Source organism: Mastacembelus armatus, chromosome 21 (assembly GCF_900324485.2).
Source record: "Mastacembelus armatus chromosome 21, fMasArm1.2, whole genome shotgun sequence".
In the NCBI taxonomy this organism is placed as follows: Eukaryota; Metazoa; Chordata; class Actinopteri; order Synbranchiformes; family Mastacembelidae; genus Mastacembelus; species Mastacembelus armatus.
This window is the reverse complement of record NC_046653.1, coordinates 23,841,952-23,869,754: the sequence shown is the minus strand read 5'-3', so window position 1 is coordinate 23,869,754 and position 27,803 is coordinate 23,841,952. Positions and strand designations below refer to the sequence as shown.

Sequence of the window (27,803 nt, the reverse complement as noted above, 5' to 3'; positions counted from 1 at the left end):
AGGAGCAGGGGAGGGGAGGGGTCAGGGGTCAGTCTGGACGGGATTCGCTGATCAGAACTCCAACTAGGGGGTGGGGTGGGAATCTTAGAGAAACAAAAGTTTTAAATCAAATGCATGTCACAGCTTTTTATTGCATGAGGAATGTGCCTGCTTTGAGCTGTCGAGGGCCGAGGAGACAAACTGCCTGCCCTGCTGGAGGCTGCTGGGTTTCAGATGTATTTTATTAAAGACTGCTGTTACATAAAAACTTAAACCAGGATTACACACTGTACTTACAATAAAGAAGTGTTGTTTTGTAAGATCTCAGACTCCTGTGCTACACTTGGGAACCTTTAGCCTCAGTTTGTGCCTCTCATGTCTGAGCTTGACAGAAAACTAACAAACCGCTATTTTAATTGTCCCTCTTTAGGTGATTTGAACCAAATATCTGCGGATGCTGGACAATCAGAACAATTTAGAACGAGCCTCAGAACAACGTTAAGTGATTTAATACAACATCTGGATTTTTATCTTTCAGAGAAACTGATTATCTCTAACTCAGTGGAGACACATGAGCGGCACAAACCATTAGCTGCAATACAAACTGAAAGGGAAGTGCACTGGATCTGTATACACACAGTGGTCAGTTTATTAGGAACAGGGAGCTCGGACTGAGTCTAATCCAACAGGGGCAGTAAATCCTCATTCATGAAGGTGCTGTGCTGTATTATACTGATGTGTTTCTATCATTTTGTCCACCCAGCTTGAACAGCTGAGGCCAAGCCGATAGAAACATCTCTTTATAAACAGCAGCACAAACTACAACATCCTCTTAAACAGTCTCTGGACATTATCACCTTCATGGAGCCGGATTTCCTGCAGCACTGTTGGATTAGACTTAAGTGTTCCTAATAAACTGACAGGGGTATATTTGTGTATTATTTAGACAACGTAGGTTTGAGAGAAAATCCCTGTAGAACCGTCACAGCAGGAAAATCTGTTTCACGCTGGATCTGACTCTTTGCTACATCTGATTGCACAGGTTAAAGCACAGGACTGGAGCCAGCCGCTGCTTTGGCCTAAAACTGGGATTAAGGTGAAAGAAAACTGTAAATTAATGGTCAGTTTATCTCAGAACTGCGGTGTCCCCCCTCCTCCCCAGGACAAATGAGATGCAACACAGAAAATCCTTCTTCAGGTCTGCATATATTTTCAATGGTAACATTCATTCCATCAGAGCGTCAGTAAGTGTGAATCGTCTGGGAACACAACACTAGAAATATCATGGTGGGAGAATAAATTATAGAATAGAGGGATGAATCATAACAAAGCACTTGATTCTGCTGCTGTGGATGCACTTTGTGCCTTTACCCCCCAGGGGCCTGTCTCAAATTGTCCTTAGATCTACTCTGTCCTTGCTCGCTTCTCAAAACACATCAGTGGAAATAAAACCCAGGAGCTTAAAGAATTAAATTTATCCCGTTTGACAAACGCACGTGAAAAACGAGGCTGCAGAGAATGCAGAAGCAGCGACAGACATTCGCTCTTATTCAGCAGAGGTGTGAGGACACATGCATCCTCTAATCTCTGCTCTGTGCATGTTCATCAGTAACTGGGCAGGTCGGAGTAAGAGCTGGAAAAACATTTCCCATTGGGATTATAAGGATACTGGACAGGACAACAACGGTGCAGAGAAAAATAACCAAAACATGACATCTCTTTTCCTTGTTCCTCTCCTCAGACCATGTTCAAAGTCAGATATACATACTTAGTTCAGAGTGTTTCAGATTCACCCTGCTGTGCTGAGAATCATGGGTCACAGAGTAAGAATGAAAACAGAGGGTCAGGGGGAAAATAAAAATCCAAAAATATATATTTATGTTTATATTTATATATATATATATATATTTATATTTACGAGGTATGTATACACAAAAAGAAAACACCCAAAGTAGGCAGTCATAATGTGTCCTTGCTTGCGATGCCTTAAGGAAACAATATTAATATCATTAGTTTAAAAAAATAAAACTGGGAAGCTTTGCTGTCCAACAGCCATGCTTTTGTGTCAAAACTCAAAATCCAGGTCTCTTGAGACCAGATTCTCCATGATCAGGAGTCCAAAGCACCCAGATGACGCCGGTGTCAGGCTGCTGCACTCCAGAAAAACAAAACAAAACAAAAAAAAAACAAAAACAAAAGCAAATACACAAATCTGAAATTATAAAGTCTTAAAATAAAAAATATCACTTCATCTTTGAAAAAGAAAAACAAGCTAAACCTTTCTAACCGTTGATTTCCAACAACCACGGTCTCAGATGCTCCAAAATGAGGTTTGGAGTGAGCAAAACAGTCGACGTGGTGCTGTTGGGAGGGAAGTGAAGGGAGGCCAGCCGCAGGACCAAAAAATGAAAACGTATTTGTGCAACAAAACAAGCCTCGACATTAAACAAGAAGAAAAAAGAACCGATGGCAGGCGTCCTCCTGATTGTTAGTTCGGCTGGCAGTGGAGGATCCCTCCCCTCTGTAGTCATGCCAGGTACTGCTGCATCGCCGTCTTCGCCCTGAGAGACACAACCGGAGCACCCTGCTCAGCACCTCACTGAATGTCTGATGAGCGTGTTCTGTGTTTTAGGATTTGCTACTGTGGCCTACCTGTCACTGAGGTTGGAGTCCGAGTCCAGGGTGAGTTTGTGCAGAACATCCACAAAGCCCATCTCCCTCAGCTTGTCCTGGCGCTCCTGAGAACCTGAACAAGCAGAAACACCATTCATTGAAACGATGATTCCTGTGGGAAAATCAGTTGCCTCCAAGATTTCTACCGTTAAACGATACTGTTACGGCCCCAGGCCTTCTTGGTTCTCGCCCCCCCCCCGTACTGTTTTCTTGTGCTCTGTCTGAGTGCGCCACGAAGAGGATGATTGGGATTCCTGAAATACACCTCCGACTGATAGGTGCAGCTGTTCGGGATTGTCATTGGCCGACGGGGTTGCGAAACAGCAGCTGCAAGAAGATCAACCATGGATCGCGCCTCTTCGCCTGATTGGCCCACCGCTTCAGCCTTCCACCAATCAGCGATCCACCCCTCAGCCCATCGCGCATTTAGAGCTCGGAGAGTTCACTAGCTCGGGGTGAAACTGTGCCTTTGTCCGTGGTCAGTTTCACCCTTGATGTTGTGACTCTTTCTCAGACTTCTGTGCTAGATTAAATAGGTTTGTACACCGCGTGGCGGTTCTAGTTTGTTACCCCTGTTGTGGGATTGTGTTATCTGTGTTTTGGCAATATTTCTTAGCGCTGTTAATGTTATATAGCAGGCTGGTCTAGTCAACCTCCTAGCTCTCCCTTTGTTACTTTATAAGTTGACTGTATTGGTTTAGACCTGGAGTTTGGGGTTGTTTCTGTTTTCTTCTTTGGTTCTTTGTTATTTATTGCTGTTAAAATAGTGTTTACTCCAGTGTCACACCATTTTCCTATTTGTATTTTTCTGTAAGAATCGCTGGTTCGTACCCTGTAAATAAATACCTGATTACATTCCCGTGCCTGGAAACGTATGTTACTCCCCAAAACTTCCCCTAGACTATATTGGGTTGTAACATAAGTGGGGGCTCGTCCGGGATCTTAATACTCCTACTTGACCTCCCAAAACCAAAACCCACAGTAGTGTTTCGGGCCATTGGACAGCAGAGGCTGTGTCGGTCTAGTATGGCAACGGATTATGCCGAGTTGTTTTTGGCTTCTCCTACCCTGGAACTACTAGATAAATGTAGAAAGGGGGATCTAGCGCTTATTGCCACAAGACTGGATGTCCCTTTCCCCAAACAAATCGCTAAATGCGACCTGAAATTGTTATTGGCGGAAGCTCTGACCGAGCGGGGTATTCTACTTCCTGCTGTGGTTCCAAAAGTCACTAAGGTAGACCCAAGTGCCAGCACTGTTGTGCCAGGTAAAGAGGCGGGGGTGGAACCCCTAGCCGCTACGGCCAGTGATGGGGACGAAGGTGAGACAGGTAAGACACCATTTACCCTGCCCCGGTTCGATCCCTCATCATTGACTGGTTCCGGGTCTAGGGTAGAGGCGCGGCTGAAGGTCCGCCTCGCCCGCATGCAGGTTGAGGCCCAGGAGAGGGCCCGACAACTACAATTTGACCTGGAAGTAAAGAAGCTGCAGATTGAGGCCGACACGGCTGTGCGAATTAGACAGTTGGAACTTGCGGGCCAGTCCTACGCACGTCCGCATGTAGCCCAGCAGATGGCAGCTCCACAGCATGAAACCCCTGATGCCCCTCGGGTCAGCAGCGCGACACCTACCTTTGATGTAAGTAAGCACATTACTTTGGTTCCAGTGTTTAGAGAAGCTGAAGTAGATGTGTACTTTCAGGTATTTGAGAGACTAGCTATTGCTCTGCACTGGCCTGAAGAGATTTGGGCTGTGCTTATTCAGTGCAAGATGCAGGGAAAAGCCCAAGAGGTTATTTCGGCTCTACCTTTGACAGACAGCCTGGACTATGGGAAGATAAAAACTGCCATATTACGAGCGTATGAATTGGTACCTGAAGCTTACCGCCAGAAGTTTAGGAAACTGAGGAAGAGTCCACAGCAAACGTATGTAGAATTTTCACGACTGAAAATGAATCTGTTTGAAAAATGGTGTCATTCGTGTAATGCGAACAGTTTTGATTTATTGAAGGAACTGGTGTTGTTGGAGGAGTTTAAACAGTGTCTTCCTGATCGTGTGGTGACTTATCTGAATGAACAGAAAGTGGAAACATTGACTGATGCGGCAGTGCTCTCTGATGAATTTGCCCTAATTCATAAACATACGTTTGAACCTGTTACAAAGGTTCGTTTGCCAAAAATCTCCAAATTGGGCGATATTGGGTTAACGAGCAATGTGCCGGCGGAAAGACAATGCTTTTACTGTCACCAGGTCGGGCATATCATAGCTGACTGCCCTTCCCTTAAAAAGAAACAGGCCACTGCGAGTGGTGATGCGAATAAAAGAGCCCACGCAAAAGGCGTTGGTTTTACTCAGAACACGGTTGTACATGACGGTAAGGACAAGGTTGATCCATGTTTTAAACCGTTTATCTTGGAAGGTTGTATCTCTCTCTCTGAAAACTCAGAGTGCAAACCCATAACCATGTTACGAGACACAGGGGGATCCCAATCTGTTATACTGTCAAGTGTTCTGCCTTTCTCCGCAGACTCCGCCTGTGGTTATAGTGCCATCTTGAGGGGGATTGAACTAGGCTACACCCCCAAACCCATCCACACGATTTATATAAAATCTAAGCTAGTGACGGGTTACTTTCCTATAGCGGTGAGTGATGAACTACCTATAGAGGGAGTAGCTTTGTTATTGGGAAATGACATAGCGGGTGGAAAAGTACTACCATCGTTAGAGGTAGTGGATGTGCCTATAACGCCTGAAATGTATAATGAGTCTGCCCCATTTCCTGTATGTGCCGTTACCAGATCCCAAGCTCGTGCCAATACTGATATTTGCATTGAGGATAGCTTTCTCATGCCTCTATTTGCAGAGACAGGGAAAACCGAGACCGAGTTTCCGGTAGCTCCAAAGCACCCTTGCAAGCTGAAAGTAGCGGCAGAGTCCCCTTCAGGTATGGAGGAGGTGACAACCGCTGTACCTGCCAAACGGCTTAGCGAGTTACAACGGCTGGATCCCACATTATACAAGTGCTTTGAGGGATTGGAAAGGAAGGACAATATGCCTAGGTCAAATTCAGCCCAAGCTAACAAACGTGCTCAGTTATACCTGGAAAATGAGGTACTAATGCGAAAATGGTATGCGCCCGGTAGTAAAGATAATGAATGGGGACACGTGACGCAAGTCGTGTTGCCGCAGAGCTTTAGGCAGCAGGTACTGTCATTAGCCCATGAAAGTTGCTGGTCTGGACATTTAGGAATTACAAAGACGTATCATCACATTTTGCAACATTTTTTCTGGCCAGGATTAAAACAAGATGTAGGTAAATTCTGTCGTAGCTGTCATGTTTGCCAGTTGGCCGGGAAACCCAATCAGGGTATTCCCCGTGCCCCACTCTGTCCAATCCCAGTAGTGACACAACCATTTGGTAAAATTATTATTGATTGTGTAGGTCCTTTACCTAGGACTCGAAATGGAAATCAGTATTTGCTGACTATAATGTGTACCGCTACTAGATATCCGGAGGCCCTACCGTTAAAGCGAATTACGGCCCCCATTGTCGTTAAAGCATTAATGACATACTTTGCAACGTTTGGACTACCGCAGGTAATCCAAACGGACCAAGGAACGAACTTTATGTCAAAAACCTTTCAACAGGTAATGAAAACTCTGGAGGCCCAGCACGTGACCTCTAGTGCTTACCATCCAGAAAGTCAAGGTGCCCTGGAGAGGTGGCACCAGACAGTAAAAAGTATGCTCCGTAAGTATTGTTTGGAGACGGAAAAGGAATGGGATGAGGGTTTACCTTTTGTGCTATTTGCTGCACGTAATGCCAAACAGGAATCATTAGGATTTAGTCCCTATGAGCTAGTGTTTGCACATACTCCGCGCAGTCCGCTGAAGGCTGTCAAAGAGACTATACTGAATGCGAATGTACCAGCATGTAACGTGTTAAGTTACGTGAGCAAATTTAGGGAGCGGTTGCATACTGCAAACCAGCTTGCCAAAGAGACTTTAGAACATACCCAAACTGTCATGAAACGCCACCATGACCAAACCGCAATACACCGACAGTTTACTGTTGGGGATCAGGTTTTGGTATTACTACCGCAAACGGGCTCCTCCCTAAATGCCCGCTTCACTGGTCCATATACGATTGATAATAAACTTAGCGACACGGATTATTTGATTCACACGCCCGATCGCCGTCGGAAAAAGAGAGTTTGCCATGTAAACATGTTAAAGCGATATTTCTCCCGAGGGTCCGCCAATGCTGACATTCCTCAATCAGTTACAGCACATACTAGTGCCGTAGTCATCGTGCACCATGTTGACCCAGATGATCCTGAGGACAGGGAACATGAAACATACCCTACGGTACGTCAAACTGGTAGACTAACAAACTCCGAGGAGTTAAAGAGTTATTCTAAACGATTGACTCATCTGAATCCAGAGCAACAAGCTGACATAAAACAGCTTGTGAAAGATTTCCCTTGTTTGTTTAATGATGTACCCACTCGCACCAACGTCTTAACACATGACATAGATGTTGGAGATGCTAGGCCAATAAAACAGCATCCATACCGAGTAAACCTCGTTAAACGTGCGGTAATGAAATCTGAAACGGATTACTTGTTACGACATGGTTTTGCTATCTCTAGTCACAGCGCGTGGAGTTCACCTTGTTTGGTGGAGGCCAAATCTGACGGTACCCCGCGATTCATCACCGACTTCCGCAAGGTAAATCACATTACTGTCCCTGATTCATATCCACTCCCTCGCATGGAGGATTGCGTGGATAATGTTGGTTCTGCCAGGTTCGTATCTAGACTAGATTTGTTAAAGGGATACTGGCAAGTCCCGTTAACTGAACGTGCCTCTGAAATAGCTGCCTTTGTTACGCCTGACTGTTTGTTGCAATATACAGTCATGGCGTTCGGCTTGTGTAACGCCCCTGCCACTTTTCAGCGGCTAATGAACATCGTCTTACACGATGTTGAAGAATGTAGTGTTTACTTGGATGACGTTGTTGTGTACACACAAAACTGGCCAGAACATGTGAATGTGTTATGCAAGGTTTTCGAGCGACTCGCACAGGCGTCGTTGACGCTAAACCTTGCCAAGTGTGAATTTGGCCAAGCCACGGTACGTTACCTAGGTAGGGAAGTTGGCCAAGGACAGGTGCGCCCTGTCATAGAGAAGATTCACGCTATAGTAAATTTTCCTGTGCCCACCACACGGCGAATGCTACGTAGATTTTTAGGAATGGCAGGCTATTACCGTGCTTTCTGTCGAAACTTTGCGACAGTTGCTCAACCCCTAACTAGTCTGCTTAGCCCAAAAGAAAGGTTTGAATGGACCCCTGACTGTCAAAGTGCGTTTGAATGTCTAAAGGCTCTGTTATGTCATTCACCTGTGTTACAATCCCCTGACCACTCTAAACCCTTTAGGCTCGACATTGATGCCAGTGATGTTGGGGCTGGAGCCGTTCTACTCCAGGACGATTTGGAGGGCATTGAACACCCGGTTAGTTACTTTTCTCGAAAGTTTAACAAATACCAAACTCGGTATTCAACTGTTGAGAAAGAAACTTTAGCATTAATATTGGCTCTACAGCATTTTGATGTATATGTTGGATCCAGTCACCTTCCTATCCTGGTTTACACCGACCATAACCCACTCGTATTCCTCGCCCGAATGTACAACCACAACCAGCGACTAATGCGATGGGCTCTTACAGTCCAAGACTACCATCTAGAAATCCGCCATAAAAAGGGCTCCGAAAATTTACTAGCGGATGCCTTATCTAGATGTGAGTAACAAAAATTTTGTTTGGTATAGACAAAATAATGTTATTCTTGTTGATAAACTTTTGTGCATGAGTTGCATATGGATTGTGCAAAAATTTTAAGGGGAGGGGTGTTACGGCCCCAGGCCTTCTTGGTTCTCGCCCCCCCCCCGTACTGTTTTCTTGTGCTCTGTCTGAGTGCGCCACGAAGAGGATGATTGGGATTCCTGAAATACACCTCCGACTGATAGGTGCAGCTGTTCGGGATTGTCATTGGCCGACGGGGTTGCGAAACAGCAGCTGCAAGAAGATCAACCATGGATCGCGCCTCTTCGCCTGATTGGCCCACCGCTTCAGCCTTCCACCAATCAGCGATCCACCCCTCAGCCCATCGCGCATTTAGAGCTCGGAGAGTTCACTAGCTCGGGGTGAAACTGTGCCTTTGTCCGTGGTCAGTTTCACCCTTGATGTTGTGACTCTTTCTCAGACTTCTGTGCTAGATTAAATAGGTTTGTACACCGCGTGGCGGTTCTAGTTTGTTACCCCTGTTGTGGGATTGTGTTATCTGTGTTTTGGCAATATTTCTTAGCGCTGTTAATGTTATATAGCAGGCTGGTCTAGTCAACCTCCTAGCTCTCCCTTTGTTACTTTATAAGTTGACTGTATTGGTTTAGACCTGGAGTTTGGGGTTGTTTCTGTTTTCTTCTTTGGTTCTTTGTTATTTATTGCTGTTAAAATAGTGTTTACTCCAGTGTCACACCATTTTCCTATTTGTATTTTTCTGTAAGAATCGCTGGTTCGTACCCTGTAAATAAATACCTGATTACATTCCCGTGCCTGGAAACGTATGTTACTCCCCAAAACTTCCCCTAGACTATATTGTAACAGATACCATGCTGTTTTAAATTTGACCCACAGGTATCAAACAGGTTCAAACGTTGATGCCCAGTTAGCTACAAGACGTTTTTCTTCTGCTCTGTCTTTATTTGGCCTTTGAGTCTCTTACCGTCCTCCTCGTTCCAGATGAGGTTTGAGATGCAGAAGGTGGCGGCGAGCTGCAGTTTCACATTCGAGTGCTGCTGTGAGAACGAGCAAAGGTAAGTCAGAACAATTCCAAATGTGGAAAAACAGAACAACAGTACCAGTCACTCAGCTGCATTACGGTGTCTGACTCCTAGCTGCTGATATATAGCGTACCATGTAGGACTTAATTTTCTGAAGCATATCATCATTGGTCATGATGAGTTCCTTGGCTGTGTTGCCGTCGGCGATGTTGGCTAGGATGCACAGCGTCTGACGGGTCAGAGAAGCACAGGCCAATCAGATAGATCGATAGATAGATACTGTATTCATCCCCCTTGGGGGAAACTCAGAATTTTTCCATATTCAGAAAATCAGTGCTGTTATTTGAACATTTTGTTCTATGTAGTTCAGAAAAACAATCTGATCTGCTTCCAGCTCTAGATCTACCACAGGCAGACACCCTGTGATTATATAGGCGGGTTTTAATGTGGTGCTCACCTGTTCTTTGACCTCTATATTGTGCTCTGCTTCCAGGATGAGGGTCACTGCCTGCATGATCTGCTTCCCATGAGAGCTCATGATCTGGTCAATGTGCTGACAGCACCACAGTCAGGAGGGAAGAGGGTCAGTATGTATGCTGCACTTTAGATTTCTGCTCAGTGCATGTAAATTCAACACATGCTCCAGCTGTTATGTATTCATATGCACAGAGTATGTTAGAATGATACGTAAGAGTACTCTCTCACCACAGACCTCAAATGATCGGTCAACTATACTCAATGTTTCAGTGTTTTGAAAGGACTGTCCACTTTAAATGTTGCATGTCCTGCTCATTGTGTGTCTCACCGGGCGTGTGGACAGCAGATTGCGCAGCAAACCCAGAGTCTTCATCAGCACGTTGGTGTCGGGATCAGACAGCAGGCGGAACAACTGCTCTGTACCCAAACAACGAACAATCTCCATCTTCACCTTCTGATCTGCCTGGAACGCCATGTTCTTAACACACACAAGTTATGTACTGACGTCATCTGGCAGAGCAATCAGGTTGTGACCATGTAGAAATTAAATGATGCATCTGTTTTAACCAACTATTATCATCACAGAGCAGGGCAGCTTTAGTGGCCATATCCAGCCTACAAGTGTAAAAGACTTCAAATCCTCTTCTTACCATCAGAGCCCAGATCCCATTGACCCTCAGGGCAGGACTGTCACTCTGCGTCAGACTGCATAGTAATTCAATAACCCCTGACTCCAGGATGGGCTGCAGACACAATAACACAAACGTCCCATTAAACTGGTAGTAACTTTTGTTGGCCACTTGGGGGCAGCAGAAATAAGCTGTGAACACCTCATTGACGAAGCATTAAGCTCTGTTTCTGGTCTTTGCAGCTGAATCTTCAGGGCTAAATGCTCCACTATGTTCACCAGCTCATCTCTGTCTGTGTCTGTCTGTTGTTTGCTGCTGTGCAGTTAGTGGACTGTGGCTTTTTAAGTGTTTTTACTCTGAAAACAGCTGCAGAAATGATGCAGCACAGTGAGACTGACGGACAACTGTAAAGCTGCGACCAGCTGAACATTTTGCATATGTATGAGAAGGTGTGTGGGTGTGTGTGTGTACGTGTGTGTGTGTGTGTGTGTGTGTGTGTACCTCTTTGCTGGGTGAGAACTCCAGTAGTAAATTGCATAGTGTCGAGGAGGCCATGATCAGGACTTCATCGGGAGCGTTCTGCAACAGCTACATGCAGCAGCGACACACCAGGTTACTCATGCATGTATTTATTTTCACATCCACAGACCTGTGACCATCCAGCTTGAGGTCCCAGTGCAATTCCTTCCCATACAAATGCTCTACACAACATCATCACTGGACTTCCTTCCACTGACCTTCATGAGGGGTTTCCACACAGCATGGTCGTGGAAACTGGTCCTCAGCTGCTGCACCGACCGTGACAGACTGTGAAGACACCTGGACAAACACACATACAGGTATGAGTTTCATCACAACTGCAGGTTATTTAGTAGAAATTCAACTGGTGAAAGATAAAGTTTAGTGTAGCATGTAAACTTCATGCTGTCATATAAAATGTAAATGAGCCTGAACCATAACAAGACACATGGATTCTTAAAACCTCTCACTGACACAGTGATTTATATCTCTGCCTACAAGTCAAGTTAGTGTTTACATGCAGACTGTCCAGACTCATGTGTTATTAGAGTACTGACATATATGGTTCTAGTGAATACAGTCTTCACTTAGAGGATCTCTTTACAGATGAGTACAGAGGACTGATAACATCCTGCAACAACAATCACCCGCAGCAAAATCCATGAGCTTGTGGTGGACGACCAGAGGACCAAGACGCCCCCTGTCCAGGGTGTCATCCAGGGAAAGGAAGTGAAGAAGCCGGACTCTTACAGGTACTTTGGGATCCAAAACCATAACAAACTGGACTCAATACTGAGTCAGGAAAAGGACAGAGTAGACTGTTTTTCCTAAGGAGACTCAAATCGTTCAGTATGAGACAAATTTGTAGAAATCCCCCATAAAGCAATTCTGGCCCATACCTGACGGCCGCCAAACGGACTTTAATGCTGGATTCTGATAGGCCACTGACTATCCTGTCCATCATGTTTTCTGTTTCTGTGATCTGAAGAAGAAATGAAAAGCCAGGACAGGTTGGGATATAAAAGTGTATGCACAAAACGACATATACAAACAGAAATGCAGCCAGGGAAAGGTCACCTTTTTGCGAATGTCCTCGTCGTTGGAGCCTAGTGAGGCGTAAAGTTTGAAAGCAGCTTGTCTCAGCTCATGTGCATGTTTCAGGTCATGGTCCAGCTGCAAGTGACACAGAGGACAGAAAGTGAACTGGGGCACAAATCAACAAGAGACATCATCTTTAAGGCTGATAAAGGAGTGAGACACTTCTTAAAGACTGTTTTCCATTGCTAACAGGCTCAACTAAGACAGAGTAGACATAGTAAAGATTATACCTGCCTAACATTAGCATGTTAGCTTGGAAATATCAAAGACCCACCCTCTTGATGTCAGTGATGGCGGACACAGAGCTCGGGTATTTGAAATAGTCAGCCAGCATGGCCACCAGGTGGTCAGTGGTGCTGGCAATCCTCTGCAGCTCCACGTCGGGCTCCATCAGGTATGCCAGCGTCTCTGCGCCCTCCACCCTCTCCTCCAGCAGATGCTCTTTACTGCACATCCGAACGAGGCACGGCAGGGTCTGGATAAACACAGGAAGTTATATATGAACAGGAAATGAAGAAGCGTCACTGGTGTTTAACTAAACAGCGCAGCTGCAGACGTCTCACAAAAGCCTGACCTTGAGGACTATGCAGCTGTCATCGGTCCTGATGGCACCCGCTCGACACATGTATGTTAAACTGGAGAAGAGAACGTGTTTGAAGAAAATGAATGAATGATGAATTAATTAATTATAATTCACGTGGATTTACATCACTCACCATTTGGCTGCTGTTAGCTGCATTTCAATGGGTTGATCCCTTTGCATCATTCTGACAAATACCTGAGAGAGCAACTCGCCATCCACCAGCACTGGAAAAACAGAAACGCAGATAAACAAAGGCTAAAAGGTGAAGATCATAAGAAGAGAAGAGAAAACTTTCCTCACCATTCACCAGTGTCATGGAGACCTGAGTGTTCTCATAGGCCAGGACCGAGAAACACTTCAATGCCTGCATCCGGACCTGGAGAGGCAATGTGGTCGGACAGTGAGTGATATGCAGAGGTAACAGTCTGAATATTAACGGTCAGACCATCCACGTGGGGTAAATATACGCACTCCTGGAGAAAGAACCATGTACCTTATAAGAGGGCGAGATAAGTAGCGGGGCAATTTTCTGGATGGCTCCGTGGTTGAAAAGAACCGTCTGGTGCTCTGGAGTCTGGAGACAACAAACATCCAGTTAACAGCCAATCTGGCTCTGGCTTATTCTGCTTGTGTGGGACCAAATGTCAACAAATACCTTACAACAGTGGGAGAAGATCTGTGTGATGTACTCCTGCGTTCTCTGTGAGCGGCTCAGTAGAGACATGAGATGGGGAATCACAGTGGGGTCCTAAAAAACAAGCGCAACACATGTTATATAATTATAATAAAAAAAGATTTGTTGGTACAATATGCAGTCAGAGGTACTTTCTATTAAGTGCTTGTTATTTTGATAAATGGGCCCTGTACAAGACGACCTACAGTGTAGAGCAGCTGCACAGGGGTGACAGGACTGATGAAGACCGTTCTGAGACATCGAAGACAAGCTTCAATAAAGATCAGGTCTGGACACAGGAGACCTGCAAGCACAAAACATGTACTGTTTCCTGCAGGCTTGTCTCTCTTTAGGTCACCAAACATGTTGTCCTAAATATATGCATATAAATATGCATGTGTGTCCTAACCTTGAAGAAGGGCAGGGATGATGTGACAGTCCACCAGGGACTTGATGTTGTTCTCAGTGCCCATGGCTAGGCTGCCCAGCACCACGGCACATTCGGTTCGTAGCTCCAGACTGGACGAGCTCTGCTGGAGCAGGTAGAGTAGCCTGGAACCAAAGCACGCACACACGCGCACGCGCGCACACACACACACACACACACACGCACACACACACAGAAGCAAGTTCTGTTGTATTTATCTGTTGACTGTTGTGACAATCTAAGTTTTCGTGGAAGGATGAGGAAGTTTCCACACAGTGTGAATAAGGTATGCCTTCAGTACACATTTACACACAACACATGTATATTTGTACAGTGTGTATATGTATATATATATATATATATAATATATATATATATATATATAATATATATATATAATATATATATTATATATATATATATATATATATATATATATATATATATATATATATATATATATAGTGAGTTACTGTAACTAGTGACCTAGAGACAGAAGAAACCTTCTGCTAAAAGCCTTTTCCACCTAAATGTTTAGCTCTGTAACCAGGTGGGCAGGGAATAAAAAATGGGTTAAAGTGCTTTTGGCTCTGAGCTCTTTAGCTCGTTAGGACATTGTGAAGGCAGAATGTGTAATACAGGACAACTTGTTCTCGCTGAAGACAGATAGCGTGGTGAGAAAACAGGGTTGTCTTGTGTACCAACGATGTGATGTCAGTGCACTTTGATAAAATGTTCTGTGTGGTCAGAGAGCGGGGAGCCGAAAGAGAAAAGACAGAAGGGGTGGAAGTGGAAAGGTGTGCAGACTTACCTGGGCACAGCTCCCAGGACAATCAGATTGGCCTTCTGCTTGTTGTTTCCTATGACTGCATTCTTCATGTCACTGTAAAGTCACACAGGCGACAAATGACATTTGACAAATCAATATCAATAATAAACATTTAACAGCCCGTATGATTGTTGCCTACATTGTACAGGTTAATTCTTCCCTACTAACAGTTCAATGGTGCACCAGTACAATGCATACCAATATACATGTAGGTACAAGAGAACAAGATGCTAGGAAGGAATAATAATCTGGGAACTTTATACCTGTAGGTGTTTTTTACTAATTTGATCAGTATTCTGATGTTATGGGGTATATTATCACCTACTGAACAACAATCTGTGTTTGTGTTCTCCAGCTTCACGTCCCATTCTCACTGATGTTTACAAATTCTGAAATTCCTCTTCATTGTAAAGATAAGAAACATGCTTGGAGGGCAGCACATTATGTTTCATTAAATATACATTTAGCAAATAGTCATCAGATTGTTCAGAGATCTGTGTGGGCCGTAGCACTGCAGAGACCCTGAGCTATCTGACAGGTTATAAATACACCAAACACACAGAAGGTTTACATTAAGTAAATGTGCTGAAATTCTTAGAGGGCACATAAACGAGCCTGTCCTTGTGTACTCAATACACCGTTTTCCATGCAGCATTTCCTCTGCTCTTAAAGTGGCCCAGATGATATCAAATATCAGATGAGCCTGGCTAGTGGAAAAGTACCGATGTTAGCAGGCAGTCGAGTCAGTCAGGCGCTCAGCTAGCGGAGCGGTACAAACCGTAACCAGAGCTAGTCTCCTCGGAAGTTAAAAATAACTAATAAACAGTCAGAGTCCAGGTCACCACAGAGCAACAGGGGAAGAGAGAGAGAGGGGAAATATACGCAGTCACAGCAGCCAGTGACTAGACCATCACATGAAGCTTGTGCATGTAAACACAAGGTTACAAGTTCTGCTCCCACAGAAACATCACCATCAGTAATGTTCTCTACAGAAGGAGGTTTTTCTATTGGCAAATTAATTCAAAGCACTGTGAAGAACAGTTCAGCTAAATCTGCCACCTTAGTGCAAGACTGTGGAGTTTATTTAAACAATGCATGTCAGCACCTTCATCAGTATTAAAAAAAAATCAAAAAATCAAAAACAAGACCCTGGTGGAGCCATTGGTGTGCTGAAACGCTGAATAAACTTTACACTCTTGCAGTGCACTGGCTTGTGAAATGGCAAAATAATCAGTTCAAACTCCTTATTACTCAATATATTATTCAGTATATTAAGTGCTGCTGGACTTACATGACTCCCTGCAGCACTTTCTGTGGATCGGGGTCGAACAGTCTGTCAACATAATGCCGACTAGTGGCAGTGACTTCCTGAATGAGGACAAATATAACAGAAACATTAATGACAAAATTCAGCAGCATATAATTTTCAGCTATGATACCTGTGCCTTGTTCACTTTCTCTCCTGCATATGTGCTCACAGAATATACATACTTCACCTTTTTACATGTTATAATCAATTTAACTGCAAATTCAAGTTGAAAAGCCTGTTAAACTATACATTTACATAATTAATATTATTTTGAGCTGGAACAATAAAGCATTTTTATATATTATTAAAAAAAACAGCAATTAAATGCAATTTTAACTCACTGATTTTTGATCATGTAACTTAACTAAAAGCTTTGTAAATGCCGACACCAACACATACAGCAGCATCCATACCCAGACCCTGTAAACGCTGCGACTGCATGTGCCACCAAAAAACTTTGTTTATATCTCTGGCAGCTTTTACCAGAACTTTCCACGTGAGCCCAGAGGAGTCAGCCTCTCCCCCTGACATGACTACAGCCTTCTGGTGTCAACAAGCTGCGGTCCAGGTATTCACCACCTCACACAAACCTGCCTTTGGCTTGGAACTTGCTTAGAAACCACATTTAATAGTGAGTCACAGCATCTGTATATAAAATGTATTAGAATGAGCTAGATCACAAGACTCGAGAGTAGATCCTGTGGACACATAGACGTGTTCCCTTACCTACATTTGAACCCTAACCTTAGTGTTAAAGCCTGACCATGACTTTTATGGTCACTGTTGTTTAGATTTGACATTTTCCAAGTCTCTTTGTGCTCGTGCCTCAGTATGCAGCATTCAACTGACACTACCTTTGGCCAGGTCACACCTGGTAGCCATCGTTAGCTGCTAGAATAACTGAATAAGGAACAAAGATCTTGTACTTGTACAGTTTGTGTTGCTAACAGAGTTAACTCTCACAATCCAGTCACTACTTGGTATTAGCTTCGTTAGCTTAACCGTATGCTAGTGGTTAGCTGAGCTTAATAATGTTAAGTTTGCCACTGCGATTAACAAGCTGCAGCAGTTACGACAAATAATATCCCCTGTTTGGAGTAAGAGATTTAATCTTTAAACTTGTTTTCAGCCGTGAATTATTCCTTCTCTGAGCATGTCTGCGTGTTTTTAACAGCTAGCTGCTAACTCATTGTGAGTGACACTGACAGCGAGTGCGTTCGTTTGATTTGTTCTCCTTTAGAAACCGGTGGAGGGGGCGGACATTAAGGGTGCCCATCCCTTTACATGTTCAGATAGTTCCCGTCCAGGACAGACCCGGTCTCACCAACAGCAACCCAAGCGCACCGCTACAGTGCTAACTTAGCTTGTAAGCTAATTGAAGCCGTCCGCAGCCCGATTGGCCCCAAATGGCGAACCCAGCGATATTAAACCCCCACAGGCGAGGTGGCCCCACTGGGATCCGGCGGTTCTACTCACAGACAGCACGCTGATGCGGAGAGGGGCCTCCAGCAAACACGACATCTCTCTTTCCCCGATCGAGCGCCCCGATCGGCGCAGCACTCCGCGGACAGTCCGCCCCCAGAGCAGCTGAGAGCGGCTCTTAAAAAGTGACTGCGGCTCAATCGCGCAGCTTCTCGGTGGCGTTAATGTAAAAGCAGGTCACTATGTTCCGCCGTGAGTTCGGTTGTAATCGGTATCGGTGGACATACGATCAGAACCAGCACCGCTAACTCAGCGACCTGTCTGACAGTGGATTTGTCCATGAGGTAAATTTTGTTTATAAATGTGACGTGGTGAGTCTTTGACGCAGTTTCGATTCAATGACTTGACCCATAAAAAGCATGTCATGAGTTCCAGACATAAACGTAGAAACACGTACAGTGCATACCATCTGCCAACCACAGGCACAGATTCACTCGAAATTAGCAAATATTAAAAAATATGATTTAAATGTGAGGCGGAATCTGCTGTCGATGCTCGACAGTAGTTGGCTTAAGCTGGTGACGTAGCGCGCATGCGTGTTGAGTGAAGACGCGAGGTGGGAAAATTCGTTCTGTTGTGCGTGAATCTGTGACATAAACATGGTTTTCTCCAACATTTTCTAACTATAGTGCGTTATAAAACCGAACGGACACATTCTCCGGATATCTGCCTCGGTAAGTCCTCGGTTTGTTTAGCCGTTCTGTTCTGGTTTGCTTGTTGGAGAAACGTGTTTGCTATGGGGTCGATTTAGCCTAGCTAGCTGTTGCTAATCTTAGCATTGGGTCGCTAATAGTTGGTTTTAACCAGACATAATAAATATTGTTTATAGTCAGACACACTAAATGTCGTTTTTAACTAGACATACTAAGTGTTGTGCACACTCATACCAGGCTGAGTTCCTCACATTAAAGACACGGGTCTACTGGGATGCACATGGTTTACGGTCCTGAACAGTCAGATGTGAGCAACTTATTCTGGGCTGTAAACTAATCCCAGTTAATGAATCAGGCGTTTGGACTATAAAACATTAGGACAAAGATGAAATCTGAGTACAGACCAGGCTGAGGTGTCCCAATAAAGAAAAGCAGCTAATCCTCACATTTGAAAACCTGGCGCTAGAAGCTGCAGTCAACAGAAAAATGAATGTGTAACTATTATACGATTGATCTATTGCTAGTGTCATGAACTGTGTTTGATTGCACTCATACAGATTATTACTAAGCAGCAGGCCTCAGCATCTGTGTGTGTGTGTGTGTGAGTGTGAGAATACAAACCAACCCTCACTGTTGTTGCCACTTTCTCTGCAGCTTCCCCGTCTGTGCAGCATGAAGGTTGCAATAGAAGGCTGCTGCCATGGTGAGCTGGACAAGATCTACGAGACGATTGGCTACCTGGAGAAGAAGGAAGGGGTGAAAGTGGACCTGCTGCTTTGCTGTGGAGACTTTCAAGCAGTGAGAAACGAGGGAGACATGAAGTGCATGGCAGTGCCAGCCAAGTACAGAATGATGCAGACCTTTTACAAGTCAGTTGTCTATTTGTGTTCATGTTTTAAAAAGTGCCCGATGAGAGTGAGAGCATTTAAAATTCTGATATTAAGGATTGTGTTGCAGATATTACTCTGGAGAAAGGAAAGCTCCTGTTCTGACCATCTTCATTGGAGGGAACCACGAGGCTTCCAACCACCTGCAGGAGCTGCCTTATGGAGGCTGGGTGGCACCCAACATTTATTACTTGGGTAGGAGCCAGCAGACAGTAGATCCTGTTATTTTGTCCACCTGTCTGTCAGATGGTTCTGACTTGACCATGTGTCCACAGGTTATGCTGGTGTTATTCGCTACAGAGGGGTTAGAATTGGTGGCTTATCTGGGATCTTCAAATCCCGTGACTACAGAAAGGGTGAGGTTATTTTTTACAATCTCAGTGACTGACATAATTCAACCAGTACTGTATAGTGTGTTTACAAGGAGCATGTGCTCTTTAAGGTCACCATGAATTCCCTCCATACAACCCTGATACACTTCGAAGTGTGTACCACATCCGCAATATCGAGGTATTCAAACTAAAGCAGGTAAATATTGTAGATCCAATTTGTTCTCCTGGACACAGCTCAAAAGATTCTTCATTTACGTATCTAAACATTGTACATTAATTTGTAAACAACCACAAAGATGCAGATGCCCATAGACATTTTCATGAGCCATGACTGGCCTCGTGGAATCTACTACTATGGAAGTACAGAGGAACTGTTGCGCAAGAAGAAGTTTCTTCGTCAGGAAGTGGAGTCCAACACACTGGGAAGTCCTGCTGCTGAGGAGCTCCTAGCTCACCTCCAGCCCATCTACTGGTTCTCTGCACATCTTCATGTGAAATTTGCTGCCGTTATGCAGCATCCAGTGAGTGTGACAGTTTCTCTATAGCTTCTAATGTCAATACTAGCCACCCCTTCATTTTAGTCTGGGCACTAATGTAATGTACAGATATATTACACCAAATCAGTGAACTTTCTTGTGTTTAGCCTAAAGGTAATGCCCCTCCACGCGTAACAAAATTCCTGTCTTTGGATAAATGTCTGCCCTATAGGGAATTCTTACAGGTGAGAACATGTTTCTGTTGACACATTCAAAGGTCACGTTCAGTTTCAAGTGTGCGGTATAATAATAAGAAATGATTTGTATACTTGCAGATTGTGGATGTTCCAGAGAGACCAGGTTCATCTGAGGGTCTGGAGTATGATCCAGAGTGGCTTGCTATTCTGAAGGCCACCAACAATCTACAGAGGACCACCCCTCATCCCTGGAACCCCCCAGAGAATAATGGGCTGCATGAACGGTATACAGATAATCTGGCATACAGTTCTGTGCTGAGGTTTGGGCAAATCATATATTTAAGAAGTAAATACTACCATTGCAGCAAACAGACCTGATTGAGGGATCTAAAAGTGAATCTGCTGCTTCAATTGTTAATGCATTCTTAACTTAAAAAATAGAAATCAATAAAAATGAATTGTTACATGTGCAAAAGATATAAATAGGTATTTTTGAGTTTAACTGATTTGACTAAAGCCAAACTGAATGCAGTAACATACCATGATTCCAGAGGAACCTGTTTGTGATTGTCTCCACCACTAGGTGGGACTTCAGAGCTTCTGAGGCAGCTATGATGCAGGTGGTGGAGGATCTAAGCGGTGAACTTGCCATTCCAGACAACTTCAGCCAGACTGTGCCTGCCTACGACCCCAACAAGCCCCAGCCCCACGCCACCCCCAGCTATAACACCAACCCTCAGACCACCGAGCTCTGTGCTATGCTAGGTCTCACCGACATCTACACCCAGGTTGGGCAGGGAGATGATGAACGGGGACAAGTTCAAGGCAGTACTGGGGGGGAGGAGGAGGAGGACGATGAAGATGGAAACAGTGTAGGGAGTGTGGACGAGCCCAGTGAGTATCCATCAGACACATCCGGGCTGTCGAGTTCATTTAATCCTGATGAGATCACTATAGAGGATGAGTGGGAGGAAGAGGATGCAGGGTCCAAAGAAGCAGCAAAGGGAGATGAGGACTCCGATGCCCCACTTGGTGAATTCCACACCCCCAGCCGCATGGTTCTGCCAGAGCCCAAATCTGATGTCTTACCCATTCACCTGTCCACCCCAATGAACCTGCCCCCTCCCTCCCACTCCACGCCAGCAGCCGCCCATTCCCTCTTTGCAGCAGAAAGAGAGGAACTCGGCGAGGGCGGTGATGAGGACGCCACCGCTGCACGGATCTTAAAACGCACCAGCGGTGAGACTGGGAATCCTGGCAGCACAGGGGCGACTCCCAGAATCAAACGCAGGAACCAGGTCATCTACGCAGCAGTGGAGGATGACGAGGGTGAGAGTTAGGGGTCAGGATGAGATGAGGCAAAAGGTGAGGACTCATTTCAAGTGCACAGTTCTCCATTAGTTAAAAGACACTTGACATTAACTTCCTGTTTACTCTCTGCCTTTTATAGAGTCGTTAAAATGCCCCAGAAACAGACCACACAGCAGAGCATTCAGCAGTTACAGCAGTGAAAATGTTTTCGTTAAGACCTGATCACCTTTTTTATACATTTTAATCAAACTTTTAGGAAACAGATTTAAGTTTTTGTGTTAAATTCTTTTGTAAATGTAACTTAAAAGATGAAAGCAGTGATGGGAAAGGCTGGAAAATTAAAATATACTTTTAAAAATGAATTAATGCCATCATGCACCACTGTAGAGCCACTGGGCAAACACAGCAGAGACTATTTAAAAACGTGGCTGTTCATGTTTTTTTTTTTGTTTTGTTTTGTTTTTTTTGTTTCTTGTATCTGAGACAAGTGAAAGAAAAGCAGCAGATCGTGAACTCGAGGCGCCATTCACAGCTTTATTGAACACTATGCATTTCATAGGAGCAGAAGAAGAATCAAGTCTTCGTTTAATGACCCGTCAGCTTAATTGCACAGAACACTGAGTCAATTTGTGATCGCTGGAGGATGAATACATGAATGTGATTTATTTTATATAATGAGCTGTTCATATCTTGCAGAGAGGAGCAAATGACTTTAATTTGAATACTGATGTTTTACTTCGTATGCCAGGCTAATTTGGAGACCTTTAATTATGTTTTTATCAAAATACCTTAATGTGCACGGTTGAGTCTGAAAATAAAACGGAACAGAAGATGTTTACTGGACACCGGTATGAGTTTAAATCAAACAGATTTATAACATTGATGTGAGTCCTGTTCTCTGTTAAAGTCAACGTACACTTTCATTAAAATCAAGACAGTAACATTTAACATACAGTGTATTTAACAAGATCAATTTACATCCGTACAAACAGCCAATGTAGCGTAGCCCAATGACAAGGTTAGTGTTCAAGCCAGCTTCTCCTGCACTTTGTCTACGAAGCACACAGCTAAAGAAATATGATCCACAGAGAATGAAAACTGGGAATAGGCACTTCTGTTTTTTTTTTGTTTTTGTGTTTTTTTGTTTATTATTCTCATCAATTCTTCCCTCATTTTCTTCACCCAAGCTCTTACACTGTTGATTAAGAGCATTGTATGAAGTAAAACCCATCAGTAGAACCACTTTAGATCACTATGGTTTCATGTTCACCTACAGCTTTTGGACAAAGGACAATTGAGACACATTAAACACAAGGTGGACAAATGTTTTTCTGCAGGACATGGTACAGGTTTACTCCAAAGCTCATATTTTAACCTCCTCGTCTTTTATTCTGTCCCTAATCATCTTTCTTCTACAAGGCCTCAGTATATTGTGTGTGTGATGCCAATCGTTTGTTATTTTCATCTTGTACTGATGCCATTAAACTTTCTTTAGCTTTGTTCACTGCTACAGACGTGTAATCAGTTACAGCCAACAGTCTCCTGCCTGTACACAACAATTTTAAAGTCATGTGACCCAATAAACTGCAGTTGAAGTTTGTGTTGTCGCTGTGAAGAGCAACAAACTGCGATGCTTCACATTTGTTCAAACCCAATTCAAATCTCAGCAAGATTTGGTTAAACAAGCACACGCTGAGTGAAAATACATCTGAGAAACACAACAGTCTCATCCAATCAGCTGTCTGACATAATGACTTTGTAACTGGACAGAAGAGGGAGTGCAGGGACCGGTTCAGAGACTGGAGCATCACCACCAGCGCTCGTGAAGTCAAAACACCAGAGAACAAACGCAAACAGCTGTGGGCCTGGACAGTGAGGGGCGGTAAAGTATGGGCTCATTCCAGAGGTGTGGTATTCACAGCAGGATCTGACCGATTCTGATTCAGGACTAGAAGGAGGTGAAGCAAGCAGGCACGGGCTCTGACACAGGAGAAGAAAGCAGCCACAAACCGAACAGTTTGGCTCACCCGTCGTTTCCTCCCTTCCTGTCACGTGTGCAGCTCAGGGTTGTGCATTTTTACACAATCGCACAGGATTGTGACTGAAATGGTGCAAAGCTGAGTGAAAATGAAAGAAATCACACTTAGTGCTAAATACTACAAGTTCACCGTCTATCACATGCTCCTCCTCTGTCTCCACTGTTCCTCCAGGAGTAAACACTGTATTTCTCCTCCACCTCCTTTTTTTTTTTTGCTCTTTCTCTCCTTTGCATTTCTGTCCACTCGGACAGGACAATAGATGATGGGGGAGGGGTGAGTGGACACCGGACTTCCCTGTGTCCGGCCCACCCCGGTACTGTAGGTTGGCTGAAGGAGACTGGATGGTTGAAGTGCTGTGGATGGGGGGACGCTGGGGGGGGGGGGGGTGGAGATCTAGTTCCCGCCACAGCAGGTTCGGGTCGAGTGGGCGTCGGGGTCCTGGAGGTTGACTCCCCGGTGTCGTGCTGCATGTGTTGGGTTTTGGGTGTCTGTTTTTGGCATCTTTTTGGCTGCATTTAGAAGAAAAGGTGACATTGTGAAACCTTTACAGCTCTGTATTTATAGTGCATGTATTCACCAAAGAAAACCCAATGTGTATTAGGATTAATTTACAAAAAGTAACCTTTTCCTGATCGTTTTTAATTGATCCCTCTTTTTTCAGCTGCTTACCTTAGTCTGGGTCACATTAGGAATTCTGTCTGTACTGTCAAACCCTTACAATCTAAATCCTGAATCCACATAGTGGGTAAAAACTGGCATACATGACCCTCATTTTTTCAAATGTTATATATAAATTAAAATAATTTTTTTTTTTTTTTTTTCCTGACAAACACCCTGAACCAAACGTAGGTGTGGAAAATGACTTATGTCCTAAATCAGTTCTGGAAAAAGAGAGAAAATGGACATGGACTCACCTATGGCCAGGAAGAGCTCATTGACGTTCATTGCTGTCTTAGCAGACGTCTCCATAAAGAGCAGGCCAGTGTCTTCGGCGTACGTCTGGGCTTCCTGCGGCACATAAACAGAAAAATCATCTGCACTGGTCTGACCAGAACTACGTAAAAGAATGGAAGGAGCTCAGTGTTTATTATTTCCTCAACTTAAATGCAACATTATCAAAGTAGCAGCTGACTTAAGGGTTTCCCTCATTATTTGAATGCAACCAAAAAGGTTTGGTTTTATGTCCAAGGTCTTTAATAAGTCCTATCTGCAACCCAGTCCTCCAGCATCCAAGCCAGACTTTCTCTGAACTAGGTCAGACTGGTTTCCAGTACTAATGTGCTTCGCTACTCGAATGTTAGAGCCCATTGAAACTTAAAAAATGTACTGGCTTGTATTTTTAACAGTATCTGTGACAGTAATTGAGTGGCTGGATTTACTTGTTAGAATTTTGTTTAGTTTGATGCATTTGTTTTCAGGTCTTCATGGCAAAATAGATGATGTCAGTGAGATTTCTTAAATAAATTTAATTTAAGCTGTAACCCAGAAAATGCTTGAACAGTGGTTTGTCACCTCATACTCTACTAGTCTCTTCTCTGCCAGGTCGGCCTTGTTCCCAGCCAGGGCAATAACAATGTTGGGACTGGCCTGCCTCTGCAGCTCCTTCACCCAGGCCTTGGCTCTCTCAAATGTCTCCTGCACAAATACCAAGGTCAGACAAACCGACACACATGAACGAGGGTCAAAGGTGTCTTGGATTTTAATTATCTAATAATGTGGTTACACCTCTGTAGGCAGCAATAGCTACTTCACAGAATAAATTAGTTTTTCATATTTAGGACAAATCAAAGGGCTAAATAAATACAGCATGAATGAATGTGTTGATACTACACCGGCTTGGTGATGTCAAACACGACGATCGCAGCCTGAGCTCCGCGGTAGTACATCGGGGCCAGGCTGTGGTATCGCTCTTGTCCTGCAGTGTCCCAGATTTCAAACTTCACTGTGGTGTCGTCCAGACACACAGACTGAGCCAGGAACGCAGCTGCACATAAAGTCAGACAATGACAGCAGCCACGTGGGTTAAAAACTACTGACAGGCACCTTTTTGTAGTGGTGGGCAGTACATTTACTCACGTACTGTATTTAAGTACAGCTTTTGAGTATTCGACCTTTTCCTCCACTACAACTCATCTGAAAGCCTGATTTACATTGTAGATTCATTGTTTTGTCTGAGCTACAGTCCAGAATACTAAGATATTCAATTTACTGTCACATATGATGAAGAAAATGATCAGCTTTATCAAAACTTGCTAATAACTTACCAGCTGACCAAATCAATTCATCTGTGCAGCTCTATATTAATCCAATAATATAAATATCAATAATCTGGACGTCTTGATGCTAATACTTTTGTACTTTTAGCAGAACATTTTGAATGCATGACTTTTACTTGTGTTTCTAAACTGTGGTATTTCTACTTTTCCTAAAGTGAAATATCCAAGGATCTCGTCCCTCTCTGCCTGTTTGCCTCCCCGCTGATAACCTGGTTAACATTTTAGCCGACAGCCTCTCACGGTGCCCACAGTTCTGGTCCTCACCTCCAATGGTCGTCTCCTGGAACTCATCAAACTGTCCCTTGACGAAGCGCAGCACCAGGCTGGACTTGCCCACGGCCATGTCCCCCAGCAACACCAGCTTGAACTGGCAGATCTTGGTCTGGGGTAATGTGCCGTTGGAGCGGCCTCCACTCCCTCTGGAGCTCATACCGACCCGCGTAGGAGGTGGCGGGGGGCTAGGGGGCTGCTGGGCCTCCTCCCTGGAGTGGAGACAGATGCTGCTGGGATCTCAGTCACTGCTGCTGCCTCTCAGACAGACTGTGGCTGGCCTCTCTTCTCTCCTTGTTTTGTCTGTGGGAAGAAGTGAAAGGTTTTGATCACGTCACACCTGACATATAAAGTTGTCTCTCCCACATCGTCTGAAGCTCTGGGATTCATAACTTTATAACTATAATAACATAATCAACAATTAGGGGTTTTAACATGTGGATTTTTTAAAATTGATTTATTTTAATTTAGCTTTAATTTGAGGTTGTCTCACTTAGATTTGGATTTCATTTTCAAGAGACCTGTTTACAAGAACAAACATATAAGTGACCCGACATAGACGTGTTATTATAGACTTCAAATCAAGTGAAATGAGACATTGTAGTTTCAGTGTTCCCGTAATTCTGAAAAAGAGAAGCCACTAAACGGACAAAATGAAATATTGTAAAATATTCAACGTGCACAAATGCAGGCACTTAATGGAGAACGGGCGGATCAGCAGCTGCTGTGAATTACAGCACATTTCTAACTTGGCGCTCGTCCTCAGGCTGCATCCAGAAAAGCAAAATGTGTTGAAGTGCAGTTTTCCACATGCCATTTAGCCATGCTCGCATTTTACAGCGCAGCCCATCTGTAGACAGCACAGGACCTGAAACCTGTTTTTCCAGAGCTGAACAAACATTATTGCTGATGTTACTAGTTTTATTTTGTGTGATTCCTGCAGTCCTTATAGTGGACTCCACAGTAGCACATGGATGTCAAAGTTCCTTCCTCAGCAGCAGCAGAGAAACATAAAGGAATTTTCTACTAAATATCAAACGTGTTTGACAAACAGACTGAGAAGAACAAGATTTAAGACCAAGTGTGAGCAGATTCAGTGTGTGTGTGTGTGTGCACCTGCCTGCTGGTTTACAGCACACACCTCAGACTGTGGACCTGTCCTATGACCTGACGTTGTAAATACAGTATTTATCAGAGCAGATAGGGAGGCGGGTGGTGTAGCTGGGCCTTACAGGTAGAAACACACACACACACACACACACACACACACACACACCGCAGCTGCACCTTTTCATATGAGACACAAAGGCGAGTGTGCAGCTGCGGTGCCTGCACGGTGACCCCGCTCCCGGAACCTCACACCATCGCTGCCGCAGACACGAGTCCAGCCTCGGACTGAGGTGTCCGGACAAAGATCGGTGCCCATCCCCGCTGTCTGTGGCTGTGGTGCCTCCCGTTATAACCGGAGCCCCAGCCTGTGTCCTGCGTTATGTGCTAACCCCGCTCAGCTCGACACACGAACCGAACCGAACCTCTATATTTCGACGCCCGCTTAAAAACACGAGCCCAGCCTGGCTGATGTGTCTGTAGTGAGAGGAAAACGGTGAAATATTTACCGTGGATCTCGGCGATGCAGGTGCGGCGGGTTAATTGTTGACAATTTGGCTATCAGCTGGTGGAAGGAGACGTTAACACGCTTCCTGTACGTCGGCGCAGGCGCACTGAGTGCCGCATTGTCGTCAACCGCATTCCCAGGTCAGCGTTTCTGGATCTGCACAGAACCCGAGCGGTTCTATCGGATAGAGGAACATTAAGTATGCCGAATCCTACATTTGCAGTCA

General features: G+C 44.4%; 3 protein-coding genes across 7 annotated transcripts; 1 reads left to right on the top strand and 2 right to left on the bottom strand.

The window, feature by feature from the left end:
* Window positions 1-1,166: 1,166 nt before the first annotated feature.
* Window positions 1,167-17,647, bottom strand: armc8 (armadillo repeat containing 8). 2 transcript variants are annotated; one of them, XM_026295242.2, is made up of 22 exons: window positions 17,516-17,647; window positions 16,022-16,098; window positions 14,713-14,784; window positions 13,884-14,026; window positions 13,681-13,778; window positions 13,457-13,549; window positions 13,295-13,375; window positions 13,102-13,177; window positions 12,935-13,025; window positions 12,793-12,853; window positions 12,493-12,693; window positions 12,198-12,293; window positions 12,020-12,102; window positions 11,339-11,420; window positions 11,103-11,189; window positions 10,623-10,715; window positions 10,301-10,450; window positions 9,953-10,048; window positions 9,629-9,724; window positions 9,438-9,510; window positions 2,632-2,725; window positions 1,167-2,540 (listed from the first exon to the last, which is right to left on the bottom strand). In XM_026295242.2, exons 1-22 carry the CDS (start codon window positions 17,558-17,560, stop codon window positions 2,507-2,509), a joined length of 2,022 nt encoding a protein of 673 aa, XP_026151027.1. In that variant the 5' UTR covers window positions 17,561-17,647; the 3' UTR covers window positions 1,167-2,506. The 2 variants fall into 2 exon arrangements, with proteins under 2 accessions (XP_026151027.1, XP_026151028.1); XM_026295243.2 differs by having other exon boundaries at window positions 9,438-9,507.
* On the top strand, window positions 16,549-22,220 carry dbr1 (debranching RNA lariats 1). Of its 4 annotated transcripts, XM_026295245.2 has the most exons (10): window positions 16,549-16,607; window positions 18,829-19,043; window positions 19,132-19,256; window positions 19,337-19,417; window positions 19,504-19,589; window positions 19,690-19,914; window positions 20,037-20,114; window positions 20,205-20,350; window positions 20,650-21,431; window positions 21,517-21,534. In XM_026295245.2, the coding sequence occupies exons 1-9, from the start codon at window positions 16,569-16,571 to the stop codon at window positions 21,404-21,406; spliced, it is 1,752 nt and encodes a 583-aa protein (XP_026151030.2). In that variant the 5' UTR covers window positions 16,549-16,568; the 3' UTR covers window positions 21,407-21,431; window positions 21,517-21,534. The 4 variants fall into 4 exon arrangements, with proteins under 4 accessions (XP_026151030.2, XP_026151029.2, XP_026151032.1 ...); XM_026295244.2 differs by having other exon boundaries at window positions 20,650-22,220; XM_026295247.1 differs by lacking the exon at window positions 16,549-16,607 and adding an exon at window positions 17,687-17,805 and having other exon boundaries at window positions 20,650-22,220.
* On the bottom strand, window positions 21,882-27,720 carry rab5b (RAB5B, member RAS oncogene family). Its single transcript, XM_026295251.2, has 6 exons — window positions 27,579-27,720; window positions 25,957-26,265; window positions 25,249-25,400; window positions 24,929-25,051; window positions 24,331-24,424; window positions 21,882-23,925 (listed from the first exon to the last, which is right to left on the bottom strand). The coding sequence occupies exons 2-6, from the start codon at window positions 26,120-26,122 to the stop codon at window positions 23,810-23,812; spliced, it is 651 nt and encodes a 216-aa protein (XP_026151036.1). The 5' UTR covers window positions 26,123-26,265; window positions 27,579-27,720; the 3' UTR covers window positions 21,882-23,809.
* Window positions 27,721-27,803: the final 83 nt, after the last annotated feature.